This window comes from Euleptes europaea, chromosome 16 (genome assembly GCF_029931775.1).
Source record: "Euleptes europaea isolate rEulEur1 chromosome 16, rEulEur1.hap1, whole genome shotgun sequence".
In the NCBI taxonomy this organism is placed as follows: domain Eukaryota; kingdom Metazoa; phylum Chordata; class Lepidosauria; order Squamata; family Sphaerodactylidae; genus Euleptes; species Euleptes europaea.
Genome location: NC_079327.1, coordinates 47,753,488 through 47,772,239, shown reverse-complemented (window position 1 = coordinate 47,772,239; position 18,752 = coordinate 47,753,488). Strand labels below are relative to the sequence as shown.

Here is an 18,752-nt window from a genome sequence, read left to right as displayed (position 1 = left end):
TGCAGGGGGAAGGAAGGGGAAGTGGTACAACAGAAAAAATGCGAGGCTGATAAGGCAAGCTCGCCCCAGGAGAACATTAACGTCCAACTCGCTGCGGTGGGCTGTTGCTGCAAACGGAGAAGGCTGCGAGCCGACGTTAAGGCTTCCCCCCCCCGAGCGCTCCTGTCTCGCCCCCCCTTTCTTTTCCTCACTAAGATTTATCTGGGCTTGTCCGCTCTATTCTCATTCTCTCTGTGCTTGTCCGCTCTGTCCTGCTTGTCCGCTCTCCTCTCTCTCTCTCTCTCTCGCTTCCCGCTCTTTAAGCCACCAACAAACTTTGATCCACCAGCGTTCCGCTTTCGCAAGAAAACGGAGTGAGCTGTGGGCGGGACCCTTCCCCCTTTATACACACTTGGGGGGGGCTAGCCACGCCTCCACCCAGCTCCCGCCCTCCGCCCTCATTGGTCCAGATCCTCCCAGATCTGACCAATGAGGGGGCTGTAACCGGGCAGAGCAGGCCAGGCTCCGCACGCACGCACGTGTCAGTTGGCTGGACCCGATCCCCCACCCCTTTGCCTGCGGCCATTCCTCCTTCCCCGGGGCAGCAACAAAGGCTCCCGAAAAGGCGGGAACCCGTGCTTCTCAGCTTCCTCGCATCTAACTTCCAATTTCTTTGGGGTTTGTTCAGTTCTGCATGTGTTTTGCTCTCTCTAGTGGTCAATTTGATATAACACCAGCCTTTATGAAGCACAAAAAGCTGCTGATTTAAACTACAGGGAGAAGCGCTTCATTTAAAGCTGTAGGATGTCAGAGGGAGCAAAACATATGCAGAACTGACTCCCCCCCCCCAAAGAAACAGGAAGTTAGATGCAAGGAAACTGAGAATCCATAAAAGGCCAGTATTTCATAGGTGTTATTTTTCAGTGCTGCCCCAGTTTCAATTTCTCTGCCAGAAAAACTGAAAAAATCTCCTTGAGGGAGGGATCCCTGAATTTCTTCCCAGGCTTTCATATGTCTACAGCTGATCAGAACAATGAAACTTTGCACAAATGAAAATGGAAAGAGATGCAAGTTTGCATTTTTCAAACTCTGTTTGCTTGGATGCAATCTGGAGTAAGCTTCCATTCTACCTTTCTACTAACTCAAACCAGAAATCAATGAGATATCTGGTGTTGCAAGCACCAGAGTCCATAATAAGAGCAATGCAGACAGCATAGAATAGCCACCTAGAACTATCCCAGGGTGGGGTGAGATGTACACAACATAATGCTCAGTAGTAAACAGGAGAATGCAGGCAAACATACAAATAAATAGACTGGATAAATTAGAAACAATTTGATCTTTAGTAAATGTGTACCATACCATAGGTTGGAGTGCTCTCTCTTCTCCCAGAGCTACTTGTTCTTCCTTTCTCATATTCATAACAGTACAAAATAGCATCTTCTTCAACCACATTAAAACGCTTTCGGTATTCTTGGTCAAGAAATGAATTTGGCGATTCAGATCCCTTATGAACTGGCTTTCCTACAAGGTGTCTTCCAATATCTTCACATGGGAGATTTCCCTTCTCATCCCTTTTGTATTTTGATAGTCATGTAAAGAATAAGAAAGATAACAAGATGAATCTTGTGCTGTATTACTATGCTATTGTTGCATCTAACCCCTGGTTCTTCACCTCTGAATGTAATGAATCTCTAAAAAGTATGTATAGATCACAGTTTGTTGCACAAACCAGAAATGTATAACAAACCTTATTTTGTTTGTAAATCTCAAAGAGTGTTATCTGCATTTTCCCCACCTTAAAGCAGAATTCCTGGATGATATCCTAAGTACCCATGTATTGCCAGGCTGCTGGAAATGCCTTTCTAGTATAGGCAAACTGCTACGAATGGGAAGGAAATAGGGGTGAGAAGCAGAAGCCTAAGACAAGTCAAGTTCCCTCTTCCTTATCCTTGCTAAAATGTTGATAGGCAATAGATTCAGGACCAACAAAACAAAATACTTCTTTACTCAATGAATAATAACGTTGTGGAATTCACTGCCAGAGGGCATAGTGATGGCCATGAGCACAGATGGCTTCCAAAGGAAACTGGTCATATTCATGGACGATAAGTACTTCAACGGCTACCAGCCATGGTGACTAAAGAGAATCTCCACTGTCAGAGGCAGCAAACTTCTGAATATCCATGCTGGAAGGAACCAGTTGGGCACTCTGTAAAACAGGATGCTGATTACATGTACCACTGGTGTAATTCTTATGTTCTTATGATCATTAGCCATCCTCCGCCTTCCATCTAGTCACGTCAGTGCATCTCCTAAATTGTACTCTGAAATAAAATAGATTTTTACACTCTTTTGCTTTATCTCTTACAGTTCCAAAGCCTTTTATGTCTCCTCAAGTGAGACTAACATTTCTGAAGTGTATTTCTGCTAGGTGAACCATCACTATCAGGGGTGTGGTGGGGAGAGAAGGCAGAAGGAGGCAGTATTCTTAGAAAGCATCGTTGATAGATTGATAGATTAATGCAGTTGAAGCAGCAATGTTTTCAGTTGGCAAAGTTTTTTCATCTTTATATGCAAGAGGCTGCTACTAAACAAATGGGAATTTCTACATTCAGAAGTCACATAAACACAATTAACATGCCAGTTACAAACCATGGTTTAGCATCCCAGCTTAGCACGTACCAACAAACCACAGTCTGTATTTGGACCTCATACCGGAATTTATCAAACCATGACTCAAGAACTGTGCTTTATCATGATATTTGAAAGTATCCTAATGTTTTCTATTCCTCTAAGTACTCATATGACCATAATATATTTGGTTAGGAGATGAGTTTAGTTTTTGCCTTCAACTTTTTTTTCCAGTTAAGGAAACATGAGTTACTTTGCTGAATAATGAGTTTTCAGTCCTCTTTCAGTGCTCTTTACTGATTGTTTGCAAGTGGATTTTGCCATTTCATACAGGCAAATTGAAAAGTGCATTGAAAGTTCATTATTCTCTCTGTGTGAATGCACTTCCCTTCTTTGCTTAAGAAGGTAAACTGCACGGACCCAGGAGTACCTTTATATAATTATATAAGGGTTCTTGCCTTATTTGCTAATGCAAAATTCCCCTGAAACATCTGATAGCAGGTTTGTGTGGTTTCCCCTCTGCTGCTCCAGCTACCCATTTAGTACAGTGACCATATGGCAGGTTTCCCTGAAGTTTCCCTGTCTGGCAGATGCCATCCCTCTCCACCCCATGAGTGGGCAGATGATGAGAGGGAGGGCATCTTGGCCTGGTCACTAGGGGTGGGGGGGAGGCAGTTGTGAATTTCCTGCATTGTGCAGGGGGTTGGACTTGATGACCCTGGTGGTCCCTTCCAACTCTATGATTCTATAATTCCAGCATTCATTTAAAAAAACAAGGTAAGTTTCTAGTTGTGGATATATAAGGGAAAAGGTTTCTGAACTATTTGAATAATCAATTGTGATTTTACTTTGTATTACCATTTTTCATAACCTAGGATTGTAATCTTGCACTTATTATGCATATTTAAAATGCTTTCAGATGTAAATGAAGTCAGTTATGATAGCTCACCTGGGTATATATGGTTCTGCTGGAGGAGGAGGTATGTAGAGATCCTGAAGTGCTGAACTGTCTCTTTTGGTGGGTGTGCTGATAGTACTAGATGGTGTTGCCACACTGCTCGTAGGACTTCTAGGTACAAGTGGCTGGTTAAAATAAAAATTTAAAAAGTTAAATGCCTGCCTGTTTGTCACTGAATTGTTCCTTCATTTTGATTATTATCTCATTAAATGAAAGGTAAATGCTATATGCCCTGAGATATTTGTTTATTGAGATATTTACATCCAACTTTTCTCCCCAGTGTGGACCACAAAGTGGCTTAGAACATTCTCCTCTCCTCCATTTTATCCTCAGAGCAACAACCCTGAGAAGTAGGCTAATCTGGGAGAGAGCAACTAGCTCAATGTCACCAAGCAAGTTTCCATGGCAGAATGTGGATTTGGACCAGGTCCTAGTCCAATACTTTAACCACTATGCTAAACTAGCTGAATAATAATTCAGCTACAACTGGGCCAAGCAAGATGTGATGCTGGAAGTTCCATGAATGGAGTTCCCAGCTTCTCCCCGCCACCCCCACACACTTAGTAGGGGGGGGGGGGAGGCAGTCTGAATCCCAACATGAAACTAGAAATAATGCAATGGCTCAGCAAAATTAGCTTATTTGAAACACTAAAGGTTCTGTGTCACCAGGGTAGATTCTCTTGATTCATATATGAAGACCCCCCCCCCATTATGTCCTGTCCTGTCCTTTATACTCTGAGCCCTGGAACAAGTTTCTGGCAAACATTCTTTCAGGGTCACAATTGTCATCTGATGCTGACAGATTAATCTATTTGTTGTCAGATAAGGACCCGCATATTTCCAAAAGAATGACAATGTATGGCCTGGCGGACAAGAAAATCAGGGCAAAGCAAACCATGAAAGGTGGCAGAGCTGGTTAGAGCCAATTTTATAAATTTTGTATTCTTGTAATGATTCTGGTTTTGTATATTTTAACCTGTTGCTATACTGTTTTAGATTGTAATGGCCTATACAATAAACTTGACTATATGAATATTATATAATTTTCTTATACCTGCTCGGTCTTTAGGCATTTATATATTTTGCAGATAACCCATATTAAAATTCACTAATTTCATTTCTATCCTGCCTTTCCTCCATTGGGCAAAACAGAATATATGAATTCTGCGTGTATAGATTCTGCTAACACTTGCTTGAAGCCTTTCCAGAGTGATTTTCTTCAAATCATACTTTGAAATTATCACTGTATATTAAATTTTAAATTATGGCTCAGCTGGTTTAATTGCTAACACAGACAGGTGAATCAGCAGAAATAATCATTTCACAAACACACACATCTGTTTTGTGGTTTTGTTGAAGGGGGTTGTTTTTTACATTCAAGAGAAGGAATGCTTTCTGATAACTGCTCTTTCTGGCTGCATCACTGCATCCCATGGCATTCTAGAGGGTACTCAATTCTCTGTAGAGGCTTTTTTGGGGGGGGGAATAAAAGGAACTGCCATGGAAACAGTAAGGTGGCTAAAATCCCCCCTGTTCAGTTTTATTTAAGATCTAACCCAATAGATCAGAGACTCCTATTACAATTTGCATATTAATAGAAAACAGGTACTCTTTTTTGCACACAATATATTTGAACAAAAGTCTTTAAAATATTCCTCTTGAGATTTTTCTGGCCTGCATCATATAAGCAGAGTAAGTCCTGTAACTACAGAAGCTATCAGAGGTATTTGGTGATGGCTAAGTTGTTCTGGTAAAACAGAATCCAAGTATTTCATGCTGGGGATTTCATCAGAAGAATCATGAACCCATGCTTCATGGACAATCAATACAGAAGAATTGTCATTAGAAATTAAAAGAAATAAGTAGTGACAGGCCACTGAGACTTTTCTGTGAAGAATAATTGGGTTTTTCTCCATAGTGAGATGAAATGTAATGGACAGACAACAACAAAATGATATACATCAACATGAATATTAAAAGTGAACATCAACAAATTTGAAGGAATAATTAGAGCTCTCTCTAAAATCTGGAATTCTGACCTAAGAAGAGAAATAATTAATATATAGCAAAGTATATTATTTTGCATCCAAAACACTACATGTGAGTTCAATTTTGATGAGTGAAAGGAAAACAAATGTCCCACTGTAAAGCATCAAAGCTTCCCCCTGGAGTTCTAATAATCCTAACAGCAAGACACAGAATTAACGAAAGAGCTTCTGAGGCAAATATAATTTTTTTTCTCAGACGGAAGTCCTTTTCAATAAACATGGAAAGACAATTTATAGCTGTCCTGCAGTGATCCAGGTTTCTAATATCACCAAAAATGGGCAGAAAAGTATGATATTTGGTTTATTTACTAGAATTGTAATTTTAACATCCTTTGTAAATGTCCTTTATTTAAAAACTCTCATTAATAAAGTTTCTCTTTCATAATTCAAAGACTTAAAGATTTCTTAGGAAGGCCTAATAATGGCTTCCACACTGTTCCAACACAACTTGTAAATATGTGAAATTCCCAAAATATATTCTAGTGATACAAATCTCAAAATGCTCATTTTAGCACCCTTACGATAACTGCAACCAGGTTGCAAAAAAGTATCTGACATGTCTGTTAGTGGCATGACAGAATAGCCCCAAAGAAAACTATAATTTCTAAAGCAATACCTTCTTCTTTTTAAGTTTTCCATCCATTTCCTAAAAATTGCAAGATACTTTATCAATATTTCAGATACTGTGAACTCTTATTCAAATAATGAAAAACACATTTACAATTTCATATCATGTTTTCAATTAATATTTAATATCACAAAATGGCTTTCTGATTCCATAAGGAACATTTTAATTGCTTTAAAAATAAGTACCTGACATAGCCATTTAATTATCATTTAAAGACTAAAACAATCAATTTTCAGTCTAGCATATATTTAGCATAGATGACACAAGAAGATTCTAGAAATTATATATTTCATCTCGTAACAACTTTGTTGTTCATGAGTGTCTGAAATCTAGCTGCCATCCTGAGGAAATTAGGGAGAATAGGCTTTCCCATCACAAATCTTGGTGTGCATACAAATCCCCCAGCATCCCAACTACACAAATGGACTCCTCTCACTACTTTGCAATAGCTGTGCTCAGATACAACTCTGCAGAAAACTCTATTGCAGCAATGCCTCCTAACATGGTATCCTGCCCCTTGGCTCTATATTTCAGATTTATAAGAATAATGTAATGTATGTATACTTCCACTAGCATGAACCAATAGGTAGTCACAACCTCTTATTGGACTTCAAAGGAAATACAGAGCCATGGTCTGCAAGGACTGAAGCAATGCTTTCTTAAGAAAGAGTGAGATCAACAGACAGTTTATAAGAAAAGAACAGGACTGCACACTTCCACAATTCAGTTTTGGTATAGATTTTTACTGGATTGGCCAGGTGTAAGGACTATGAATTATTTACTCCTTATTTATCATAGGCTAGCCTGATCTCGTCAGATCTCAGAAGCTAAGCACAGTCTTCCAAGCAATACCAGGGTCATGACACGGAGGCAGGCAATGGCAAACCCCCTCCAAACATCTCTTGCCTTGAATACCCCACCAGTGGTAAATTAGATGTAATTTGACGGCAAAAGAAAAATGATTCATTCAAATCTTGACTCATTTTACCAAGTGAACATTCCTCTTCATTGTTTGGCAGCCCATGGAATAAAGTGGAATATAAATGAATAATTCTGTTTGCCTCACCTCACACTGAAAACTTTTCTTTGATTTTCATTGCATTAATTACATGTAAACAGTCTTTTTCTTAGCTAGGTAGGCTTGCTAAGGGAAGGTTTTAGCTTATTTGATTTGCACTGCATTTGATCATCTGATAAATGATAAATCAAATAATACAAATATCTAAAGATATAAATAACCCAGTATAAACAAACCAGCAAAAACCATTTTAGCTAGTTGTATATCAAGTGCTGTGCTTTAATTTCTAACCAATTTATTGTCTTCTTGATAATAATCATTGAAAGATACCATATGCTTCTACATTTGTTTCTGGATTGATGTTATCATATGAGTTTGCAGTCAGTTAGGATTTGTTCCTACCCCCAGCACTGGAGTAACATTATGCCTGCAAATACTCTCACTGAAGTCAATGGTCAAAGGTAGATTAATTTATTTTAAAAATGTATACCTTACCTCTCAACCCAATATTTCATCTGTGGTTTCCATATAAAACCAGTGATTAAAATAATGAGTAACAAAAGCAAAAACAAAACACTGTTTAAAGCCAGGACACACACAATGGCTCAAATCCACTGAGTATGTAGCCAAATTAACCAAAACCCTGAGTGAATTAAAAGTACAGTGGTACCTATAACTAAAAAGTTTAGATCCTGTGGATGGTTGTGGAAAGGGAATTACACAACTGCAGTGCCACTGTGAAGAATGCCCTTTTTCTCATAGCAAACCACTTCTGAAAGTGTGTGCAGAAAATCTTAATTCTTAGGCAATTGTAAGAGGAAAAAAGAAGACTGGTCACATAACATTTAGGAGTGTAACAGTACTATCCTAAGAAGAGTTACACCCTTCTAAATCCATAGATGAGAGCTAGAGTGGTGTAGTGGTTAAGAGTGGTGGACTCTAATCTGCAGAGCCAGATTAGATTCTCCACTCCTCCACATGAAGCATGTTGGGTGACCTTGGGTTGGTCACAGTTCTCTCAGCAATCTCAGCCCCACCTACCTCACAAGGTGTCTGTTGTGGGGAGGGGAAGGTAAGGTGATTATAAGCCCCTTTGAGACTCCTTAAAGGTAGAGAAAAGGGGGTATAAAAACCAACCCTCCTTCTTCAATGGGATTAGAAGGGTGTAACTCTCCAAAGAAATGTACTATAAAAGTCACAACCAGCACTTTAAATTGCAACTTGAATCAAGATGGGAAATCACTGTAGTTCTTTTAAAACTAGTGAGAAATATTGTCCTGACTAATGTCCAGAACTATTAGTCCTGCTACTACATTTCATATTAATTGAAACTTCAGTCTTCAGATAAATCTCCAAGTAGTATGTTGCAGTATGTGGTACTCTGAATATAGTCAGAGTATGGTTAATTGTGGCCACATCCCATCTCTTACGGAACAGCCCATAGCTGGCACTCCAATGGTACATCAACCCATGATAAATGTGTACACTCATCTGGAAACAATAATTTTACACCAATGTGAGCAACTGTCCATGTGGTAAGACCCAAGATTTGGGTTAAGAGTTTAGATCAGTAAACACTAGATACAAGATAAAAATACCTCTTAATTTCCAGATGTGTTTTTAATAATCAGTTTTTGTATTTATGACCATTGAAGAAGGCCTATTCAGGCCGAAATGCATTTGGTCCATTATTGGTCATTTATACTGAATGTATATTAATGGTGTATGAGACTTTTGTAACTGATATTTTTATATGTAGCCTGCTTTCCAGGCCCTGTGTTTTTATAGTGTAAACATTTATAGTGTACAACTTGTGATAAATATAATTATTTTGTTATAGTTTATAGTTTCTACTCAACCTTTGAAGCTCTCTGAACTTATCTGGTTGAGGTTCCCCCCTCCCTTTTTTTTTGCTGTTCTTCTCCAATGGCACCACATGTCACCATGGTTTAATGCTGCTTCTATAGGCACAGATCAGCTGTCCATTACAGTCTAATTCCTTATTTCCTGACTGGCAATATTATTGACCAGGAACACTACTATCTTCTTTGCACTGCACTTCAATTTATGGGACCTTGTCAAGTCCATTTCCACACACCAGATAACTCCACCTTCCTTCCAGTCTTGCTTCCCTACCATATTAACTCTGTAGTCTGTCATGGCAACCCTACCCAGCAATACACAGGAGCCAACCAAGGAACACAGATCTCACACATCAGGTTCCATGGCATGGGACTAGATCACTCTGTTTTCGGTGATGGAGTGCATGGTTGAAAGGGCATGGGACAAGATCACTCTGTTTTTGGTGATGGAGCGCATGGTTGAAAGGGCACTTTATATGAACAAATGCATACAAGTACAAGGCATCCCAACAAGGAAAACAAGGAAGGGGAAATGCAGCCACTGAATGAGGTTTTCAGATAGTCACCATCTCTTAACCTCGTACCCCAATGCAGAGCATTCAAATTCACATAGACACAGAGTACCTTCCTCCTTTCTTTATTGGCTGTGATAAAGTGCACAAGGATATACAAACTCCACCTTACTCAAAATATAACGATAGTATCTCTCCCACTGGCTGAAGAAAGTTGTGACCTGGGGACCAGAATTCTCCAAATACAGATACACTTCTACTATACAATGGTGACAAGAATAAAGCTACCTTTGGAAATGAATGCCAGACACTTTATTCATTCATTGGCAATAGTGCCCCAATACTCATGTCTCTTTCTATCTTGCATGATCAGAACTAGAGCCCGAAAGCAGAACCAACAAGCACTCTATATAGAATACCAATGCAACTTCTTACACGTGATGGGTTAATATAGTTGGAATGACTACATTATCCTCATCAAGAGATGATGCCACTGAGGGTGGAGAATTGGACTAGAGAATGTTGGACCACTGGGAGATTATATATTTAAAAATCTCTACCCCGTCCCTCAGTAAAATAGATCCTTGGTGCAGTTTACAAAAAAGAAAGTACCCCTAAATGAAGCAATACATCACAATAAAAGAATTCAAACCAGTACATATCTTAAAAAAACCTTTAAAAGCACTGTTAAAAATAGCAGTGTAATAAGTTTATCAAATAATTATAATTATCAGATGACATAAAATCAAATGAAGAGGTATAAAAGTATCAAAATGGTCCAGCAGGCAGCAGGTATCTCCAAAAGTGGTGAAGTAGGAAGACCAGCAACATCATAAATAGGTATGATTTCTCCTGACTTTTAAAAGCCTTAGTGCCAGGCAAAAAGCCGAGGGGACAGTAATCTGAGCAAAAGGCCTCAGCTTCCTATGATTTTCTTGTCTAAAGTTGCCAGATGGCAATTTAGGACCTATTTTAAAAAAATCAATATTTTTACTTTTTAATTTTATGAATCTTCAACAATTCTGTGAATAATAATTGATTAAAAATGGTACAAGAGTCCCACTTGCCATTCTGTAGATCTGACAATAGAGGCATATGAAGCATGGTCTCTGAGGAACATCTCAATATGCGGTTTGCTTGGTATTAGCATAACTAGTCTTATGGCTTAAAACAAGCACTTTCATTTAGAAATTATTTTGGAAATAAACTAGCAGTCAATTCCAATATACCAAGACTGGCATAATACATTCCCAGTAACAGTAAGCCCATAGGACTGCTTAGCCTATTAAGTAACAAAACTTCAGTATGATCATAAATAGATATAGTAAGTAGCAATACAAAACATGATTGACAAGCAACGTATAGGGTGACTACTGATAAAATAAATAAGGAATACTTAATGGCTGATATAGATGTTTCCTCTTCAAGGGTAAGTGAATACTTTAAAAAACCTAAAAATATAACACTGGATACCTAATAATTTCAGTTACTCAGACTGCTCATGTGATTTAACAATACTACTTCAGAAAAACATAAGAATCACAGATGAAACTATTTAAACATAAAATGTAGGTAGCTTTAGGAACTTTAGAATCAAAACAATAAAGTATGAATAGACATTGAAAAATCTATTTAGGACTACACCAGTGATCAGTAATGTCAGTAGAAATTTAATACAGAGAGTTAATATTCAGGACTTTGTACCTTTCTTCCATCTTCACACTCTGTTGAATGAATATTACACAGATTAGCAAATTAGTGCGGTAGGTAGATAGGTAGGTAGACAGAGCATTTTCCAGAGACCAAGGCCACCAGTTCAGAATCATGCCATCTACTACTTTCTTCCATTAGCAGAATGTAAAGTGACCTTTGTACAATTTAAGGAAGCTGCCACAGTGAAGACCCCTTCCCCTACTCCTTAAAAAATGAAGAAATGGTGGGGAAAGAGGCAGATATGTTATAAAAAGATAACAAAAGATAACAAAAGCAAAAATATTAAATATTTTCAGAAAAGAGGTAATTGTATGGTTGTACTTCTGTGGAAAAAATGCTCATCATAATTTATACAGAAAATAGAAAACAGATTTTTAAAAGTTATGGTTCCTAAGACAAAACATCGCAACCAGGAATTCTTCATTAATATGGTCAAATTTATGTCACTGGAAAGAAGTATAATAAGACTAATCAAGCATCAATCCTGAAATTTCACTAAACAAATTTAGACTTTATTAACTATGTTTAAATCTAAAGCAAGAACTCCCCATCATCAACAAAGGAGTCAAATAGTATTTCCCGGAATTCAACTATTAACTAATTTACTACTCAGGCCTAACGATTTGTGCTTGGAAATAATTCCCATGGATATCACTGGAACTTGCATCAATTCTGTTTAGGACTCCACCACCCACCCTGAAATGAATGCAGACTTGGTAAGAGCACTTCTCAGTAGATAATGCCACGGGCATATACACATTATAGTGTGCTGCAGGGAATGCAAAGCGTAGCGAAACTTACTTGGTATAATAAATTTCAGCAATAGTAATACAAGTGACTTACTTTTATTACACTCTACTCAAAAATAGGAGAATTAAAGAGGATAGCGTTTTTTTTAACTTTGCCTGCAGGTGAAAATATTTAAAAGTGTCAAGACTTGCCCCGGCCCCTGCCTGCACATGGGGTGAAGACTTGTCAGAAGTGGAGCTTCTCATCCTTTCCACTATGCCCAAAGTTGAGTAAACTCCAGAAGCTTCCAGGGAAGACTCTATTCCTTCTTTCTAACAGCAGGCTCCTGTCCAAGTTCCCTTAGGACCATCACATGAGGGAACCTAATAAGACCCCCTCGCGCACTTCCAGAATCTCTCCTGAATGTCTCCCCATGAATGGAAAAGGCATAGAGCCAGAACCAAAGCCTGGACCAGGTAGAAGTGCACTCTTGGCAGCTTGAGCCCTCCCACACTCTAGCCTTTCTCATGAGGAAGAGACATCTCTACAGCTGTTTGCAGGATGAGGGACCTAGCCCTGGCTACAGGAAATGGAGAGACTCTCAGTTCCCTACATAATCATGCAGATTGCTGGTTTAACAGATCTTTTCAACCAGCTTGTGCTTTAGCCTAGAGAATTGCTGATTGCTAAGCTTCAGCTTTTTGGAGCCTGCCAGCCAGCCTCTTCTGGAGAGTCCTAGGTCATTTATGCATGGGCACTCGGACCCACGGTCGCCCCCTGTCTGACTCAGTTGTTAATTGGAGTTCTGCATGAGTTTTCTGTCCATTAGAAATGACTTCGCTGCCAGCCCTTGCAATGTCGGGTCTTCCCATTCCCCTGTTAACCCGACTCTTCCCTCTCCCCTGAACTCAGCCCGGCTGAAATCTCTGTGCAGAAGGCAAAGCATTGGACACAGAAGCTTGCTTTCTCTCACAGCCAATCACAAAACAGCGTGTAACGAGGCAGTCATTCAAATGCTTCCTGCTTCCTGGGGCTCTTTCTGAGCAAAAGAAAGGCTTTTTAAAACCGAACCTTGGATTTCTCCCCCCTCCTTTCAGATTGCTCTGGTTTTTGTTTTTTGTGCGGCAGTTGGGTTTGGGGGGGGGGATTTTCTCTCACAGTAAGCACTGTGAAGTAAGCTAATTACAAAGCAACATTTGAAGTGGTGGGACTTGATTTGAGTTTGGAGACTGCTGGTGCAGAGATTCCCAACAGGAAAGTGTGGGTCCAGCCAGCAACAAACCTCAGGTAAAACTCCCATGCATAAATGACCCTAGTCTCCAACTTCAGCTCTTGCCTTCAGTTCTTGGATCCTGCCCTAGTTGTTTCTTGATTACCAGTTTACCTGTCTTTGAAACTTGCTGCCAACTTGCCAGAACAGGATAAAAGACAAAGTGAGCACAATTAATTTAAAAAAGAGAATAAATCACTGGCTGAGTTACAGCTGTTGACTATTCACTTGTTAATTAGTAAGGGGCATACTTTCTTTTTAAAGAGTATGTGAGACCCTTTTACAGTGCCACCATAAGCAGAGTTATACCAGTCTAAGACCACTGGGTAGAAGGATGTAAGTCTGTTTAGAATTGAGCTGTTAGTGCACCCTGTGAGAATGCAGTAAAATATTTGGTGATTCTGGTCTTTTTTTTTTTAAGGTTTATTTTTTTTATAATTAAAGGGATACAAAAAGGAAAAAAGGGAAGGGTAAACCGTTTGGTATACAAAAACAATATGACAATTTCAGTTGAGAAATATACTTAGTCGAGTACAGTGACATATAACAAGCCTAAATACTGATCAAATGCGATATAGTATGTCTAAAAAAGTGATTATAAAAATATAAAAATCATTCAAACTTTCTAACTGTTACACATTAAAAGTATAAGGTTTGAAAGCCCAGAAATTACTTAACAAATAGCTGGAGCATATTAAATAACACATTGCCTGTTACTCATTTTAGTATTATTCAATATATGTCATTCATTTGATTAACTAGAGGTCATATAAGTGTAAAATGATTCCCACTTTTCATCAAATTGTTCTGTAAGTTCATTATAATTAGGGTTCAGCATAAAAGTCATTTTGGCCATAGTGGCGTAGTCTAGCAATTTTTCTTTCCAATCTTCTATTTCAGGTATTTGCATTTGCTTTTAAGTTCTTGCCAGAACCGTCCTGGCTGCCGTTGTGGCATACTTAAACTTCATGAAATCTCAAAGGCAAATTTGATGGGACCATACTAAGCAAATAGTATTTAGGGTCTAGTGTTATCTTTGTTTTTGTTATTGTCTGTAGTTCTTGATGGATCTTTTTCTAGAACATTTGTAATTTGGTACATGTCCACCAAACATGAAAGTAGGAACCATCCGTATCTTGACATTTCCAGCAAACGCCTTTCTTTCCAGAAGAAGTCATCTGTGAAATCATGTTTGGAGTCAAGTACCATCTGTAGAATGTTTTATACCAATTTTCTTTCACTTCTTGGCACACGGTATATTTCAATTCGGAAGAACAGAGTTTTTCCCATGATTCCATAGTGATCATTTCACCAACATTTTGCATCCACTTGATCATATTGGTTTTCACGTGTTCTTCTTCTGTATCATATTTCAAGAGGAGTTTGTAAATTTTTCCTTATAAATGAGTATCATTCTTAGATATCGTCAATTCAAATTCTGTCAATTCTCGAAATGGTCGAGGGTAAAGACAATCTTTTTGTAAATTGGACCTCAGTTGAAGGTAGGTCAGCCAGTTTAGCTTTTGAAATTTTTCTTGAAGTTTATTTAAACTTTTAATTTCTCCTGTAGGCTCTATCATATCTTTGTAAGTAAAGTGAACCATTTTCAGTTTGACGTTGTCATGATAAGCTTCAATTGGAGACATTATAGATGGTGGAGAGGGACTGATTATTTTTTTATACTTTTTCCAAATTTTCAATATCGCCATCTTGATATCACAATCTTCTAATACTTTATCCATTTGGATTGTAGTTGATGGGTCCCACCAAACTTTATGAAATCCTTGCCCAAAGTCCACTCGTTCTAGAATGACGTGTCTATTTTTGGGATATTTTATCCATTCTGCAATCCAAGTTAGACAGGCAGCATGATAATATAGTTTGAGATTGGGTAATGCTAATCCACCTCTTTTCTTTTCGTCTTGCAAGACTTTGAATCTAATTCTTGGCTTTTTCGCATTCCCCATAAAACGATTGATTTGTTTTTGCCAATTTTCTATTATTCTGTCTGGTAAATAAATCAGAAGAAACTGAAATAAAAAGTTTAGTCTTGGAAGTACATTCATCTTTATCACCGATATCCTTCCCAACCAGGAAATATTCATTTTGGACCATGAGCTTAGGTCCCTTTCTATTTCTCCCCAGGTTTTCAAATAGTTTGATCTTAGAAGTGTCTTGTTTTGTGATGATATACTGACACCCAAATATTTGACTGACTCCTTTGTTATTTGACATCCGGTAATTTCTTTAATATGATTGTCTTCGTTATTTGTAGTATTAAAAGTCAAAATTTTTGTCTTTGCTTTGTTCAATTTATAGCTGGAGTACTTTGCAAATTCCATGATATGGTAATGAACATATGGAAGAGTTTGTTTTGGGTTTTGACATATTAACACAACATCATATGCATAGCTTTTAATTTTGTGTTCTTCATTTCCTACTGTGAGACCTTTAATATTTGGGTCATTTCTTATATAATTCGCGAGAACCTCCATTGACAAATCAAAAAGAAGTGGAGAAAGTGGACATCCTTTCTGGTGCCTTTAGTGATATTGAATTCTGTTGACAAACAACCATTATTAAAAGACGTGCCCTTTGAGCCGAATATTTTGTACAAGGATAATAGGACAGGCATTAGTTGTTGTTCAAAAAGCTTGTAAAATTGAGGTGTAGTCCCATCCGGACCTGGTGCTTTGTCTGATTTCAGATTATTTATGGCATCAACAATTTCTTGTGTTGTTATCTCTTGCTCCTCTGGTAATAACTTGGGTAATTTTGCATCTAATAAATAGCTTGATAGCCCCTGTTCTTGCAGATCGTCCTTCGCATATAGTTGCTTGTAGTAATCAACGAATAATTTTGCGATTTCTCCCTGTTTATTGTAGGTTATGCCATTAGCTTTTGCACCGGTTATCTTTCTTTTCTTCTCTTGTTGTCGGAGTTGGTTGGCTAAAAATCGGCCAGGTTTGTTCGCTCTTTCAAAAAATCTTTGCTTGGCATATTTAACTCTTGTTTTAATTTCTTCTGTTTCTATCACTTCAATCTGATGTTTTGTCATCTTGATATCACGGAGAGTAGTTTTATCTGGTTTAATTTGATTTTTTTTCCAGTGTTCTTAGTTGTTCTAGGAGATCTTTAAGTTTCTTTTGTTTGTCTTGGCGGTTAAATGACCAAATACTGCGGAGAAAACAGATACTTGAACAGTGTAAACGTGACGTGAAAGAGTTCTTCGCTTTAAACAAGACCCCAGGTATGTCCGATTTCGTTGTATGGGATACTAGCAAAGCGTTTATTCGAGGAAAAATGATAGCTTTAAATTCCAAAATCAGAAAAGACAAACAAAAGAAACTTAAAGATCTCCTAGAACAACTAAGAACACTGGATTCTGGTCTTAATTTGTTTGAATGTGAAACCTTCCACGGTCTGTCCTAAGAATGAGAAGTGCATATTCATGTGTATTCTTCTGATGGTCAAGTAAAAATAACTTCAAAATTGTTTGCTTTTTACTCTGTCTTAAGCAGGTTTGCTTTTAAGTGATATCATGTTGGCCTTTCATAATTAAAATTATAATTTATTGTACAAGCATCATTATATTCTACTAATGGGAAAGATTCCCATTATCTGAAATTTGGTTGACAAAAATGTAGTAGCACCATTATTAGCACTTCCATTGGCCTAACTATAGGACCGTTTTCCAGCTCCATAGTCATTAACAAAGTAACTGTAGAACTAAGCCTCCCCAAATCACTGAGGAGGATACATCCGGTTTTCCATATTAGTCTTTTGAAGCAAAATGTACTCTCACTCAGGTGGCATCCAGAACCCCTCCCAGAGGTGCCTAGGATGGTGGTGGTGGTGGTGGTGGTGGGAAGAGCACTTCGAGATTTCCAAAATCCTTGATTCCCGCATCCACCGGGGGGTGCTGCAGTACTTGGTTCGTTGGAAACATTTCAGTCCTGCTCACGATGAGTGGGTTGCTCATCACCATGTTTCAGCCCCCCAACTGACCCATCAGTTCCATGCGTCATACCCGGACAAACCCTCTCCGTCGAACATGGGAGGAGGGAGGCCTTGAGGGGGGCAGAATGTCAGGCACCGGCCTGGGAAGGGCGCCCACTGGGTATGCCAGGTGGTGTTTCAAGGTCTAACTGTTGTTCATCTCTGCTCTGTTTAGTCTTTGCTCGCTCTGGGAAACTGTGTTATCTAAGAAGTTGCCCTAGCAACCAGCAGCTGTCCTGAAAGTGTACTTTATTATTACTTTTGCCTTTATAGCACCCATCCCTGTAGTTTCCTTCTCATTAGTGCCCTTGCTAAATTTCCAAGTCAATTTCTGCAATTCGCTGTATGTTTCCCAATAAACCAGCTTTCGTAGGAAAACCTGCCTGGAAGTCTGTTTGTGGGATTTGTATGGCGAGCCCAGAGCTGACAATATCCTTTCCCCATATAGATCCAAGGTAGCTTATTCATATCCATTTTTTAGAAAAAGATGCACCACATATTTCATTCATGCAAATCCATAAGCTTCTGTACATGGACATAGTTCACAGAAGTAACAGTGGTGCGCTTTTCCTCCCTCTTTAATCTCTCAAGGACAAGTTTTAAATATTTCAAAGCACATAATTTTTCGGTTCTTGTAGGTTATCTGGGCTGTGAGACTGTGCTGATTTTTATCTCTCTAAAAATTTTACATAACATATAAGGTAGTTTTTTCTGATTTTATTTAATATCCTCATCACTACTATCTTGTTTTTTCCCCCTTTTCATATCATTATACTTTAGTTTTTCTCACTAATTGCCTCCATCTGTTCCTGATACCCAATTGTGGTAATGGTTTATCACACGACTAGTGGAATTACTGAAGCTCCTTTTGAGGTAAGATCAAAACCCAAGAAGCAGACTGACAGCAAAGCTAAATAAGTGGGAATAATATACTAATTGGTTGATATTTTAGACTTGGATACTATCATAAAGCTTCTACTACCGTATATACTCGCGTATAAGCAGAGTTTTTCAGCCCCAAAAAAGGGCTGAAAAAGCCGAACTCGGCTTATACGTGGGTCAATACGGTAGGGTAGGGGAGGGGGGAGGAGGGAGGAGGGAGGAGGGAGGAGGGAACTTACTGCCTCCGCCAGTCCCACGCCGCTTCCTGCTGCCAAGAGCGGCCTGGGGCGGCCTCCTGCAGCTGCAGGGAGGTTGCCCCGGCCCTCGCCAGGCCTCGCCGCCACTGCTGGCGGCCGAGGGCGGCCTGGGGCGGCTGCCCCGGCCCTCGCCAGGCCTCGCCGCCGCTGCTGGCGGCCGAGGGCGGCCTGGGGCGGCTGCCCCGGCCCTCGCCCGGCTTCGCCGCCGCTGCTAACGGCCGAGGGCGGCCTGGGGCGGCTGCCCCGGCCCTCGCCCGGCCTCG

General features: G+C 39.2%; 1 protein-coding gene across 6 annotated transcripts in view; it reads right to left on the bottom strand.

The window, feature by feature from the left end:
* The window catches only part of CNKSR2 (connector enhancer of kinase suppressor of Ras 2), a 227,681-nt gene that overhangs the window by 51,473 nt on the left and 157,456 nt on the right, over positions 1 to 18,752 (bottom strand). For all 6 annotated transcript variants that reach the window (XM_056861670.1, XM_056861672.1, XM_056861671.1 and 3 more), the window contains 2 exons: positions 3,563 to 3,696; positions 1,342 to 1,553 (listed from right to left, as the gene is read on the bottom strand). In XM_056861670.1, the coding sequence (XP_056717648.1) occupies positions 1,342 to 1,553; positions 3,563 to 3,696 (346 nt within the window). The remainder of the gene's footprint in view (positions 1 to 1,341; positions 1,554 to 3,562; positions 3,697 to 18,752) is intronic.